This window comes from Perca fluviatilis, chromosome 12, assembly GCF_010015445.1.
Source record: "Perca fluviatilis chromosome 12, GENO_Pfluv_1.0, whole genome shotgun sequence".
In the NCBI taxonomy this organism is placed as follows: Eukaryota; Metazoa; Chordata; class Actinopteri; order Perciformes; family Percidae; genus Perca; species Perca fluviatilis.
The window spans coordinates 473403-488039 of record NC_053123.1 but is presented as its reverse complement, the minus strand read 5'-3'; the positions used below and the strand labels follow the sequence as shown (position 1 = coordinate 488039).

The following is a 14637-nucleotide window of genomic DNA, read 5'->3' as shown; positions in this document are numbered from 1 at the left end:
GTTACATGGAACATAATGAATGCTGCAGGTCACCATGCCACTGTCATAATGCAGATCCTGCTGTGCTCACTGCTTTGCTACCTGCTCTGCTCCCTGGCTGACAGTGCAAGGGAATGGACTATGGCTATCCTGTGACTCAGTAGGCCAATGAACATACTCCCTGTGTACAGGAGCTTTGTGCCCAAGTGCAACCTCTGTTACACCTCTTTTCCGTGCTATCTTTTATGTTTCTTATCAATAGATTCTGTTTAATTATTCCGAAATACAAAGAGGTTTGATTTTTTTTGGCATTAGTGGTATTTAAAGAGTATCTACCAATTTAGCATCACAGGCCTGTATACCAATACCACATCAAAGAAGATGATAAAAGAAAGTTCTATTGCCTTAATTCTCTGTAAGTATTTGTGCATGTTTTACAAAGGGTTTAACCTGAGCCAGGCCATACAACAATGATCACGATATCGGTCTGACTATGACTACAAAATACCTGTAAAACTGTGAAGTGCAGGTTTTCTCTCTTTATTCACTGCGAGTCCAAACTGTTAGAAAACAGCACAATTCTGCAGCAGTTTTCCAGTCTGTAAATTAAAATGACACGACTATAGAGCAACTTTTGACTTTAGGCATCTGTTATTTTCCTCAAACTGCTGTTCGCCATCTTGTTGAGAAAACCTCTTAGGGCCTTTTTTAACGATCTGAAACGCAAGTATCAAACGTGAAGCGCAAGTAGCTTTGTGGGCTGATCTCGGGCGCTGTTGGATCTAAAATGGGTTGGTCTGAAGTAGCTAGGTGTGGTTTGGGCGTAACGTGCAATAAATCAATCAGAGCGTCATCTCACATTCCCTTTAAGAGGAGGTGCACTTGTTCCATGGCGGATTGCTATTATAATGGCGGATTTGCCTGGCGCACGCCAGCGGGAGCTGTCCAGGATGCGGCAAAGTAATAAATGCCCGTCTTGACCGGGTGGCGATGTTGCTGCGGCCTCTCGGGCGCATCTCCTCAAGTCTGGAGAGGATTGCTGCAGCCATGGAGCGTGGGCCTCCAAACGCACCACCTGCTCCTGTTGTGCCCCTTCCTCCTCCCCCCACTCCATCTCCACCAGGAGTGCATTGCCACTCCCGGACCAGATCCCGCCGGAGTGTCCAATCCCACCGTAGTTCAACATCACGTCTCCTTAAGTCCTCTAATATTTCCTCATTTATGTCATCAACACATCCATGATTCATGGAAATGTTGTGTAAAACACAACAAGCCACAAACGACTTTTTGAGGACTGTACTGTAAAGTGCCTCCTGATCTATCCAAACACCTGAAGCGTATTTTCAGTAATATTTTTCTTTGTAATTATGTATGGTTTGCAAAAATGGGAACTGCTGCGTCCGTGTAGATGAGAGAAGCAAAGCATGCGCCCCTAAAATAGCATCTGAATAACACACAACTGACTTTAGACTAGCACCACTGACTTTACTGTACGTACACACCGCCGCCGACTTGAGCTTCTAAAGATACCGGAAGTCGTTCATTTTCAATGGAAGCTGGCTTCTCTCAGCTGCAAGAATCGTCAAATCTGTCGGCGTCGTGTTTTGGGCGTTTTGAGCGTCCAGAGCGTCAATCAGAAAGTTGAACTTTGGTCAACTTTATGGTAATGAGCTATGACGCGGTTCAGCGGCAAGCAGCGGCAAACAACAGCAACCAAATGGAATATAGACGTCCTTCGCGCTGGCTGATCCCAGAGAAACATACGATGTAAACTTTTGTTCCTACCAAGACATTAGTTCCATGAAAATGGAGGAAAAGCTCATAATCGCCGTTGCTGGGTTCCCCTATCATTTATGATATGACCTTGTTTGCGTATAGGGACCAGTTAACGTTACCTGCTGTCACATGGTCTCTAAACAGTCCGCTCACAGTGAAGTCCTGCACGGATCAACAGCTGGCGGCTGCTCGCTCTGCCTGCATTCTGCTGCGGTTCAGCGGCTACCGAGCGAGCTAACTGTTGTGACCAACAAACAATACAAATTCTGTCCTTATATATGTAATTTATAAAATGTTTCTAGTGTCAGTGTATTGGCCGTCTTCAATCGTGTGTTGAACATGATGGAAGAATGCTGCTATGTCAGAGCAGCCAAAGCGTCAAACAGCTTCCCCGTACTTTTTGACAAGCGTCCTTGACAGGGCGGCCTCCTATTTTCACTGAACCGCCCCCAGGAGCGCATATACATTCCCTAATTTACCGACATGCGTCTGTGGAGGGAAAAGTCTGCTCTGCAAAATAGGAACGATACATGCATCGGTGTACAAAGGCCCTTAGAGTGCCTTAGACCTTTAGCGCCTTGTTTTATTAATTACAAATTGATATTTGGCACCAGCGTATCGATGATTGTTCCGCACAAACGACAACGATATATTGCCATATCGATATTTTGTTCCACCCCAAATATATATTTTATTTTTATTATTATTATTATTATTATTATTATTATTATTATTATTATATTTTTTTATTTTAATTTTTTAACACACTGGTATTGGATCATACACGGTATCAGCCGATACACAAGATCAGGTATCAGAATCGGTATCTGGAAGGAACATCTTTTTGGAACATCGACACATCAATATTGGGCACGCAGACCCAGAGATATTCTCTTTTTTATTTCATGCTAGATTGATCCTTCAGACCTTGTTAGTATGCTTTAATTGAGGTGATTGTTGGATGTGGTCTCACTGCTATTCACAACAAACAGAAGAAACATCCCGACTGTCTCTGGAACACGTTGGGAAGAGCCTCTCGTGGGATGACAGTAGGACTTGTAGACAGTGCTTTTTGCTTCATATTGTGGAGTCGGGCATCTTCTTTGCAAAGCCACAAGCCAGGAAAGCCAGCCACCGTGCCAGCATGTTTGACCGGGTAATTAGCATCCGAAATCCAGCCTTCCGTTCCCAGAACCTTAACGACAACGCAACAGATGAGAAAAACAGATCCCCCGCTCATTCCACAGCCCGTATTTATGCTTTTCGGGAAGCAGTCGGGGGGCAAATTGCAGCACTGAAAAGTTGAAATATGCCCAAGGTTTTTGTGTGGCAGAGCTGTGGCCTACGCCGCCCCTGTACACAAACAGATGTGGTCCCACTCAGCAGGCAATCAGCCTGCCCAAGGCCCACAGCCCCGCAGCATGGAATGTGTTGATTAAATACAGTTTACAGATCAGACATTCAGCTTGATGTTGTTTTTTCCCCTTCATTGTTTTGGTTTGGTTAACATGGAAAGGAGTGGAGGATGGGGTGTAAAGGGGGGGTGGGCAGATTTTCGAGTCTGATGATTGGTTGTCAGTAGTTTTGACCAACATGTTGTTATCTTATGTTGTTGCCTGTTGGCTCCAGCCCCGGCTCACGTCACGGCTAATGTTTGAATTGGGATGCTCCCCTGAGTTACAGCCAGGAATGTGCTGCTGAAAAGACAAGGGACCCATCAATCAAATGACTGGGAAGTTGCAAATCAATAGCCTGAGATTGTCACGGTTTATCACACGGTCTCAACGTAGTTATCTTGCACTCAAAAAAAGACTAAATGGTATGTGACAGCCAAATAATGGATAATTACCCTCTGTATAATCCCGTCTCATTTAGGTATATTATGCCATCGTCTGACATAGTTCTACTGGGCCCCTACTTTGTACACAGTCCTTGCTTCTTTAAGCGAAAGAAGGAAAAAAAAAAAAAAAAAAAAAAAAAAAAAAAAAAAAAAAAGTTTTGTGTGTCCCCTCCCCCCGCCGCTTCGTTGTTTTTTTTCTTGATCGCCTTGGCGCGCCAGTAGAAGTACAGAAGGGAGTGTGTCACATCATAATTCATCCAACCCCGAGCCAGTAGGGAAAATGCCAGAGAGGCAAATTCTAACTTGTTGGTCAGCCAGGAGGGCAGAGAGGCAGACGGACAGAAAGAAAGAAAGGGAACTTGAAGTTGGATTGTACCTTTAACACCTTACATTGCAAACAAGTCACATGGGCAGCATCTTGTGGCAGAAAGACCCATTCAAACTAAGGCGTAGGGCTGTAACTAACGATTATTGTCATTGTCGATTAATCTGTGGATTATTTTACTGATGGGTGGATTAGTTTTTAGGTCTATAAAATGTCAGAAAATGGTGAAAAATGTGGATTAGTGTTTCCCAAAGCCCAAGATGACGTCCTCAAATGTCTTGTTTTGTCCACAACTCAAAGATATTCAGTTTACTGTCACAGAGGAGAGAAGAAACTAGAATATATTCACATTTAACAAGCTGACATCAGAGAATTTTTAAAATGACTCAAACCGATTATCAAAACAGTTGGGCGATTAATTAAATAGTTGACAACAAATCGATTAATCTTTGCAGCTCTATGTCGTAAAACTAAATAGGTTTAGAGTAGTACGTTTATCTTATGCAAAAATACCTTGGGTCTTCTTTAATGAGATGCACTAGTTGGAATGAAGTGTCACTCGTCCCTGTCTGAAGGCCTGTTTCAAATGCTCGTGCACTCTGGTATGCACTTACTCACAGGGTTACTCATATGCTCGACAAGCTGCGCCATGTCCAAATCACTTTTTCTCACAGAAAACTTTTAACAATGGAACAACAGAGACCATGTAATCACACAGTATAGAACACAGAGACAAATAGCAATTACCCCAGTTGAAAGCATGTCGTCTTCTGTCTCACACTGGCTTCCTATCCCTCTATCTATCCTTATTTCTCCTGAAGTATCATCTTCACAAGGACAAACTCCTGGCACTTATTTGGCAGAGATAAAGAATTTAGATTTTTTCAACCGCATGCGAGCACACTTCCTAGTAGTGTGTTTCCAACAGGCCAGCCACCCATAGTTTTCAGGTATGATGGAACTTTCTTTAAATGGCAGCCACTAATTAAGAGACAGGCTATAAGAGCTTCCCATTCTCCCTGTGTGACTGGAAAGCACACAGACTTCAAGTAACATCTTGTCAGAAACAGGGTGGATCGACAAGGCTTCAATAATGGTACCTGCCAGACAGAACTATTATTTGCAGCCTCCTGACAGCCAAACGCAGTAAATTTCCCCTTATTATCAAGGCCTCATACACACTCAGGGTCGTTGGAGTGATTTACTGCAGCTAGAGTGATGTGTGCCGACACGCTGGTTTGCTGTCGGCCAAGAAACAAATAACTATTGTTGATACAGGTTTGAAGTCAAATGTTGCAAAGTGGTTTTGCTAGGTGAAGCATGGAGAGGGGCATTATGGTTTATAATTATGGATATGAGATTAATTTATTTTTCAAAGCAAGCTCACACTTGAAGTTCTGGTTATATTTTTTTTCCAGCGAACACAACAATTAAGCACGCCGAGGATGTTCATATCACAATATAGGGTGGCTCATCTTTATTGTCATTCTGTTTTTAATTTGCATTAAAGGATGAGGATGGTGATTTTTATTTTATTATTTGAGTCTGGTAGTGAGATGTGTTGACAGTACCAAAAGTATGCAATAATGCCAGCTTAATCTATTTTAAAATGCAGCATTTTTCTGACTATACATACACTCATGAAACTGAAAATAGATTAATACATTTGGCAAACACTGCAATCCATTATTACATCTGCATCAATCAGAGAATCAGAGGTAAAGATGAAATATGCTCAACAGGTTCCTGCATTACATTAGGCAGCCATTTCTAATATTATTGTTTTTACTTTATTTATAGATTTTAAATAAAATAAAATTAGGTCACAAAAACATTGCATCAACAATGCTTTTTCAGACAGAAAGACAGACAGAAAGAAAAAAAAGAATGTACCTTTTAAAGAGAGTAGTACAAATCAGAATAATCTTTGTGGTCAGCATTTTTAATATTCTGCTAATTCTGGAAACATATTAAACTATATTGCATTATAGCTTTGGCTTCAGTCAAATGTGACTGTGCAATACTGTAAATCCATTTTACTGTTTATTCTCTTTACTTATATTTATGTGTTGTTTGTTTATATAGTATGTGTCTTGTACTTTCCCCTCTATCACTCGCTGTTGCAACAGTGTGAATTCCCCCACTGTGGGATTAATAAAGGATTTTGAATCTCGAATCTTGAGCTAAATGCTGGGAATCCCAGTGTGCGATTTACGTTGATGAGCTTTGAGTCCCGCAGTCTGATAGGAAAAGAGAGCCAGCAGCAGTGCCAGCTTACCCAGGTAGTCCTTCAGTGAAGCACCAACACTAATCTGAGGCGGCACTGCCAAGCTCTCTGTATGCTGCTTGGAGGCGGACTGAGGGAAGCGTGTTTTTGTGTATGGAGCGTCTGTTTCTTCTCAGTTCTCCCCTCCCGCCCAGAACAGAGGGCTCTTTATGGTTGTTTGCAGGGGGAAGACTGGGCCTGACGGCAGAAAGTTGGCCCTCAGACAAGGCCAGCAGTCTGCAGGCGCTTACTGGAAATGGAGCGATGGCCGAGGCTCTGGGTTGGTTGGCTCGGCCTACAGTTGGGCAGGGCTGGGCCGGGTGCAGGTTGGCGTCCGCACAGAGACACTGAATGAGAAACTGAGCAGGGAAAGTCTGAAGGGAGGATGGGTGGTGGTGGTGGGGGGGTCTCATGCCCATCTTTAATAGCCACAGCCAGTAACTACAACCTGGACCAGTCACACTCATTTCATCAGAGTCAAATGATTCGACACCCCTGGCGGATTTTTTTTTCAGATGTATACTGAAATATTGAATTTATTTATCCACTATTTACTGACCTTAAGGCATCTATTTTCAGTGTTAGTCTTGCATAGCACTCATTCCACTAGGGCAGGGGAGAAAAATCAATACAGCATAGCATCGCGATATTTTCTGTGGCAATACTGTAATGATACACAGACACCAGAATCCTTTTCTTCTATATTCCCCAGTTGCTAAAGGACCTGAACAAGTTTTTTTGTACAAGTTGCATTGTCCAAATTACCTGTAGTTGCACAGCAGTGCACACCTGTTTGCATTTAATGAAGGTGGACTAGACTGTAATCCAAACAGTTCAGTTTGTCAGGCACATTTATTGTATTATTGTTTTCATGTCATTGTTGGTCAGTTGGTCTGCTGACAATCCGATTTTTCAGCAATAAAATTGAAGTAAGAGGTAAGATGATCAAACAGAGAAATTGATCTTTTTAGATGAAACAGATGTTGACGTTTTAGAAGTTTTCTTTAGGGGACATCATTTGAAGCTGGAAAAAAAGGTAATACATTGCAATATTATCGCAGAATATCGCAATAATATTGTATCGTGACATAAGTATTGTGATGTTTTTGTATGGGGATTCACACACTAATCTCCATATTTAATTGAATAACGTTAATGAATCATGTTAGCAGCTTATCCAGGAATACTTTTAGATCCACCATTCCTTACACCCATTTCTTACGCATGCAGTTGTTGCTGCCAAGAATCCAAACCACACATATAAACACTTGTGTTCACCGCAGCCATTGAGCTGCTTAACTGTCAGCTTAAACAGCCTTTGCTCTCAGGCCTTCATAACGACAACCCTTCTGTTATTTGGATTACACTGTATTGTTGTATGCGAGTGTCACTGTGGTTGTATTTCTTACAAAACTTTCTCCCAATCATGAGATGGACTGAAGTGAAGTTAGTAGTGTGTAATCTTTGACACATTCCAACAGTGCCAGCATAAAGTCACTATATTTTCTCAGTTCAAAGTAGGGATGAACATGGGAGCAAGAATTGAACATTTTGATTAAAAATGTTGAACTGACAGTGAAATGATCTCAAACCTGAATTCTATTTTGAGGCTAGTCTACGATGCCTAACATTTGACTCATCTGTTGCTCAGGCTCATTGTGCAAGGCCCTCCTCTTCACCACTGACAGCATACAGTGAGTCATTAGTCTGCTGATTCCATTTAAGGTTTATTACCCTCAACCCTTTATCTTGCCTTCCTCCTTTTTTTTAAAGAGAGATTGACTGAGGACTACGACTTTTAAAAAATTACAGTTACAAATTACCAGTACCAATACCCATACCCTTAAATATAGTGATACTGATACCAATAGGGACTTTGCCACACCACTGACTGTATATGTTGTAAGTGCAGCGGTAGTGGGCCAATCACACGTCGTGTTTAATCAAGGAACGCTTGCAGTGATTGGCTGCAAGCAAAACCAAACCAATAGTCATTTTTTTCAAGATCTAGGTACAAAAATTATCACACGCAGGTATCGTTTGACTGGAGTTTCGATACTACTTTGTACTGGGTTATATGGGTCCGTACTTTAAAGGTATCAAGTACCGATACCCAGCCCTACTGATGACTTATAGTTACTATACTTCCATCAGGATGAAATTTGTGTTGCCACATACAGTTTCCATGAAGGCAATGGCTTATGAGGTCCTAGGTTTCTCATGTGTTTTTGACTTCATGCAAATCCATCATTCACTCATTATTTTGTTTGTCTTACGTCATTTTAAAATATCAATTGTTGTTAGCGAATATTTCCAGCTTATCTCTCAATGAAGTTACTGAACCGTTCTTCACTTGTAAAAGTGTCATGTTCTGGGTATACTTTCTTTCTGCTGGATGAAGTGAACAGCACTGTAATCTACCTGTCTGTTCAACTCGAGGGCAGGATCAACTTAAAGTCAGTGTTGATTGACAATTTATTAGGAACAGTTAAAACAGCAATGTAGATGCATTGATAGATAGATAGATAGATAGATAGATAGATAGATAGATAGATAGATAGATAGATAGATAGATAGATAGATAGATAGATAGATAGACTTTATTAATCCCAAATTGAGAAATTACTCTATTACAAGCAGCAAGTTACTTGGACATACGTACATACTCACTCACACACAAGAAATATACTTGAAATAATAAATAAGATTTAAAAAAATAAGATAAAGATAGCAATGATAAAAAAAATGCCAGAACACTTACTGAAAAAAATATACTTAGAGGGATGAAAAAGAATGTATATACTAGTGTAGAAAAAAATCTACAACCTACATACTGTACATAGTATATATAACAACTATACTATATATAATATATACTATATATATATATATATATATATATATATATATATATATATATATATACAAAAATACTAGGGCTGCCCCTGCTTGGTCATTTAGTCGACTAATCCGGTCATTTGGTCTAATTCGACTGAGATTTCTTTAGTCGATTAGTAATTTTTTACATTTTTTTCAGTGTGAATGACTTATTTCCAAGAAACTTATGAGCACAATCTCACAACTTTATCTCTGGTAAACACAAGATATAAAGTGGTGCGTTTGCATGATTCCCTGTGGAGAATCATTTTTTTTACAGATCTCTCAAATAAATCAACAAATCAAGTTGAGGTCAGCCCTCATAACTACACTCAGTCATCAGCCTTTCCTCTATTAGTCATGGTTCCTCCCGCTCCAGAGTCTTTCTGAGGGCTGAATCTGTACCAGGTGTTCTTACCACACACCGAGGGAGCGGCAGGCCTCTTATCACAGCCGAAGCTCACTAGGTCGACATAAGTACTTGCGCTCCTTCAAAGGGTTGTGCCACTGCCAGCGGCCAGCAGACATTTTTATCTTGAGTTCAGCCCCTTGGGGCTATTGAGAATTACAACACCTACATGTCTGTGTTTCTGCAAGCAAAGCCGCTGATTACCTGTCAGAGCAGACACATTTACTGTACAGCCTGATGTGACCGGCAGGCAGTCGGAGAACTTCTGGCTTTTCTTGGTGGCTTCAGGCAGCTACTTACTGTAAGGTTTTGAGCATCCGGTTGCCTTCTCTTATCTTTTACCGTGTAATACCTGATGCGAAAGAGACCCTGTCATTTTGCCCACCCAAATAGATAGAGAAAACACTTCCTGGTAGCCTCGAGAGTGGAAAAGCCCGTGGTCTCGACTTGTCTGTAGCTCCAGGGCTTAATAGGCGAGGTGAACAAAAGGGGATTATTATGTATTAGCTGTGGGACTGGAGAGGGGAAAGGGGTGTAAGTGGATTGAGACTGCAGACACTTTGTGGAATAACACAATTAGAATTGGAATTACAGATTAACAGGATGTCTCCACTCTCTCCATCTCCCTCCATCTGTGTCTTTCTATTCATCTTTGACCCTCATCCTCCGCCCATTCTTTTTGCTTCTTTGCTCTAACTTTTACTCCGTCTTCACAGACCTCCAGGACTGACGGGCAGCCCAGTCATCTCAGATATTTCCCTGATCCGTCTGTCGCCCCACGCAGCACCCGGGACGGGTGAGTCACCGTTCAGCCCTCCGCATCATTACGTCAGCCCCCACATGGAGCACTACCTACGCTCAGTGCACAGCAGCCCCACCCTCTCCATGATCTCAGCGGCCCGAGGACTGAGCCCTGCTGAAGGTAAGATTCACCAAGATATTGACTATGATAGCTATCTAATATGTACATGATCTGTGTTGCTAATACCAGAGCTAAAGAAAAATCATCACACTCACACACACAGAGCACTTTTTTGTGTGTGAGTGCTGTGTGGACTAGCCAGACCCTCCTCCGCAGCGCTGTGAAGGAAGGTCTGGCAATGTGAGACTACTCTTCGCCCTATTACATTTGCACTACTCAGAGAAACTGCAGCTGTCAAGCAAATTCCTCTTCTTTTTGTTCTTAATGGTGGTCTGCAATCCTTGTTAAAGTGTATTATCCCATCCTACTGGGCTGCATTGTCTGGTGAATTTGGAGAATCATTTTCTCTTACATTTACAACACAAATCTGGAAACACATTTTCGTTGTAGATTGTACACATGTATACAAGTTCATACACACACTTGTGTACAAAGTACATTTACTCACCTATGGCAGCCAAGCACTGGAGCAGAATATGAGAAAGACATGCAGATACTTCTCACATGCTGTCATTCACTTGTGTTCGTATAGAAGCCTAATATGTGATTGACTTCCAGTGCCCGGGCAAAGGTGTTCATCCATAACCACTCTCATACCCAGACACTCAGCCTTAGTCTTCTTATGATGTATGCGGTGTTCTTAATACGAAGAACAAACTGCGAGTGATTTGGAAAATCTTTTGCATGGCGCCTATTCTGCAGCCGCTTCGACCGGTTAACATTAAGGAGGTGAGATTAGAGTTGAGCGGGTTCCGAATTTAAGTATCCTGCTCACTATAAACCAACTCCGTCTGCTTGGCCACAGCTCACCGCATACACACTCTAGTTTACACAGTTGATTATTTAACTGGCTGTGATAATTAGTCTCGCACCTTACACATTCCACTACGTGAGGTACTGAAGCACACCTTTCATCAAGCATGTTATGGTGTTTTTGCATTTGTGTGCAATGCATGCTGGTGATTTGCGGGTGTATCCGGGATACACTTTGCGGTACGGGCAACTTCCCTGCTCGTTCGTGTATATATGTGTGTGTGTTGTGTGTGTGTGTGTGTGTGTGTGTGTGTGTGTGTGTGTGTGTGTGTGTGTTTGAGCAGGAGAGAAACCATGGAAATCAGCACAGAAAAAAAAACGTGACTACACTATTGAGTTCACACGATGACAGACCTGTCCTCGCTCCCCCTGTTCAAACAACAGGTTAGAGAAGTGAGGAGCCACAGGCCTGCATCCAGCACCGATAAATCACCAAGTGCACGCTGCTGGCAAGTAATGCCTCCCCTCCTTTCAAGAGAAGCAATGCGGAAGAGATGCTGTCACTGATAAAGTAAAGCAAGGAAGTATGGCACCAAATGGAGGGCACTGTGCAACTCTGCAGAACATAAATAAAGTCTATGGAACTGCGGAGCTCAGTGGAGCGTGTGTAAACCCTCTGATAGGGATACCTGGGTGCCAGCCGTGTAAAACACTAACTGTTTAAGGAATACTCAAAGCTGGAAGATTACTAGAAAATTGCACACAAGTAGAAGTACTTGTGTAAAAATGTACTTTAGCTTTAGGTCGTAACTTTTTTATATTATAGAATGTCCGTTACATTTAAGCCATTGCCAAATGAGTTGCTACAAAGCTAATTAAGACTATCAGCTCCACACAACTCTCTCTGGATTTCTCAGTATGACTATTTTCAGAAGATTGTGGCGTCCGATGACTTTCGTGCGCAGAAAATTGAGTGAAGATAATGACCTCTCCTTAAGAGTCCATCATGTTTTTTATTCCTCCGTAGCCTCCTTGGTAAGTACAATAACTGTGTGGAGGAGGGGTGGGGGTGGTGCGCGATCACGGAAGGCTTGTATCATGTGGCTGCGCCGACGATGTTGTTGTTCCTTAGAATTCCTCATGGGGGTGACAGAAACTACGCACCATAGCTTTAAATAAATACATTTCATTGCAATGTTGTGCATGTATGTACTGTTCCCTAACTGCTAACACCAGCCACCAGGTGCAACCACTGTTCCACACACACCCTGACTGAATGTGTAAAATTGCAATTTCTAAAGATAGTACACAAAAAACGACTTTGTTACAGTAATGAGTAAATGAAATCAGTTACTTCCAACCCTCCTTATACTATATCAATTACCATGATCCCTAGTGTAATGCCATACTCATTGTGACATCAAATGACACTCATGTTCACCTCAGGATGAATTGTAATAACTGTGGTGCCCCCTTTAAAGGTTCTGAGCAGTTCAAAGTGCCCATATTATGTTCATTTTCAGGTTCATAATTGTATTTTGAGGTTGTACCAGAATAGGTTTACATGGTTTACTTTAAAAAAAAAAAACTATATTTTTGTTATACTGCACATTGCTGCAGCTCCTCTTTTCACCCTGTGTTCAGGTCTCTGAGCTACAGAGTGAGACATCTTACTGCTGTAACATCTTTGTTGTCGCACATGCTCAGTAGCTAGGTAAGGATCACATCAGCTAGCTGGCTGTTTAAACAACTTTGGTCAGTTACAAGGCAGGATTAGCTGGGAGACTTCTTCTAAACGAGGGTGCACATGTAAGTAGTTCTTTTGTAGATTATGGTGAACTAGTGTGTGTTGTAGCAGTGTTTTGCCATTGATAACGAGCTAGCATATGCTACGGTTAGCCCCTTCGTTTCGGCTAGTGACGTAGAAAGCCCTGAACAGCTCACCCAGAGACTGAAGGCAGGTTACATTCAGAAACCGTATCTCACTCAAAACAGCATGGATGTTTTTTTTTCAAGTTTGTATGTGTGTGGAAGCACCAGAGACACAAAATAACACCCCAAATCCCAGAAAAAGTGATTTTTTTAATAATATGGGCACTTTAATACTGGAACTATTTTCTTTTCACAATAGTTTCACATGCTCACAACCAGGTCTGTCGGTTATCTGTGGGTCATGATCTCTGAAAAGAGACATTGCTGTTGAGTTTTTCAAATGTATTTTTTGGGGGCTTTGCGCACCACAAGCCGAGTGCCATCAAGTTCCTTTATATTGGAGAGAAGGCAGACAACACTAGGCAACTTACACCAAAACTATCTAGACTGATAAATAGCACTATAGGTAAAAGGAAAAATATTTAATTTCAAATTTTGGTGTGGAACTGTCCCTTTAACTTTCCATCTTTCACCATCGTCAGGTCAAAATTTAGATTTGTTCAATACCTTAGTTTATAACCATCAAACTAATGACATTCCCATCTGTGAACATGGAAAACATACCTACTTAACATCAGATCAGCCTATTGGCATTGTCACTTATTTTAGCATATGGCTCAAAGCACCACTGCACCTACGTACAGTAGAGCCCCACAGAGCCACTAGCATGGCTGCAGACTCTTAAGCAGTGTCTGACATGATCACATCCTATTTACTATCTATATATATATATATATATAACACACAACATTACCCTACACCATTTTGTTACACTGTGAAATGCATGTACTATATAGTACAAAATCTAAATTTACTCCTAAAGTAAACTGCTCAGCCTTTCCCCTTATCGTGGGTTGTGAATGAGTGGGCGAGGGAGTGAATTCAGACACAGCTTTAGTATTATTTCACTACCACTAGGTGTTGTGTGTGGGGAAAAATGTTTTTTTTACCAGTGTAACTTTTGTCTGATTGTTTTGGGACCATTGGAGGAGTAGCTGTCATCCTCTGTGTTCATAAGTGAGGTCACACACGCACTGAAACAAAACGCGACTCTGCAGAGGTGGTAACGTGATCTGGCAGCCGTGGAGAAACTAAAGGAATATGGCCGGCTCGCTGCTGCAGGAGCACAGACACACTGCCTGTGCACTGTTACCACAGCCATGGCCTAATAGGTTCTGATGGATCCAGATTTTTTGGTGGTTATGTGTGCGCCAATGTGTATGTGAGGGTGGGGGAGGCTGAGGTTTTTGCTCCCCCAATATCCCACTTGGCCCCCAACCAGTGATCCCAACCCCCTCTTCCCTCTGTTTCCACCAGCATGCATATTAATCCACCATCGGCCCACACACCCCTCCCCACTGGGGGAGGAAGGGAGAGCAGGAAATGGAGGAAAGGGGGGACACAGGCACAGATAGATGTAGGAAAAAAGGAAAACCAATCCATCCCTCACTATTATAGTTCTTGACACGTTTAAATGTGGCTTCACTGGGTGCAGGTGTTAACACATTTTACGTCAATATTACCGTTGCACATGCAGCGTTAAAGGCTTCCTCAGCAT

General features: G+C 42.0%; 1 protein-coding gene across 1 annotated transcript in view; it reads left to right on the top strand.

Annotated features, from left to right (window-relative positions):
• Positions 1-14637, top strand: part of gli2a (GLI family zinc finger 2a) — a 106964-nt gene that overhangs the window by 62937 nt on the left and 29390 nt on the right. Inside the window, exon 4 of the mRNA XM_039818625.1 lies at positions 10189-10394. Coding sequence (XP_039674559.1) covers positions 10189-10394 — 206 coding nt within the window. The remainder of the gene's footprint in view (positions 1-10188; positions 10395-14637) is intronic.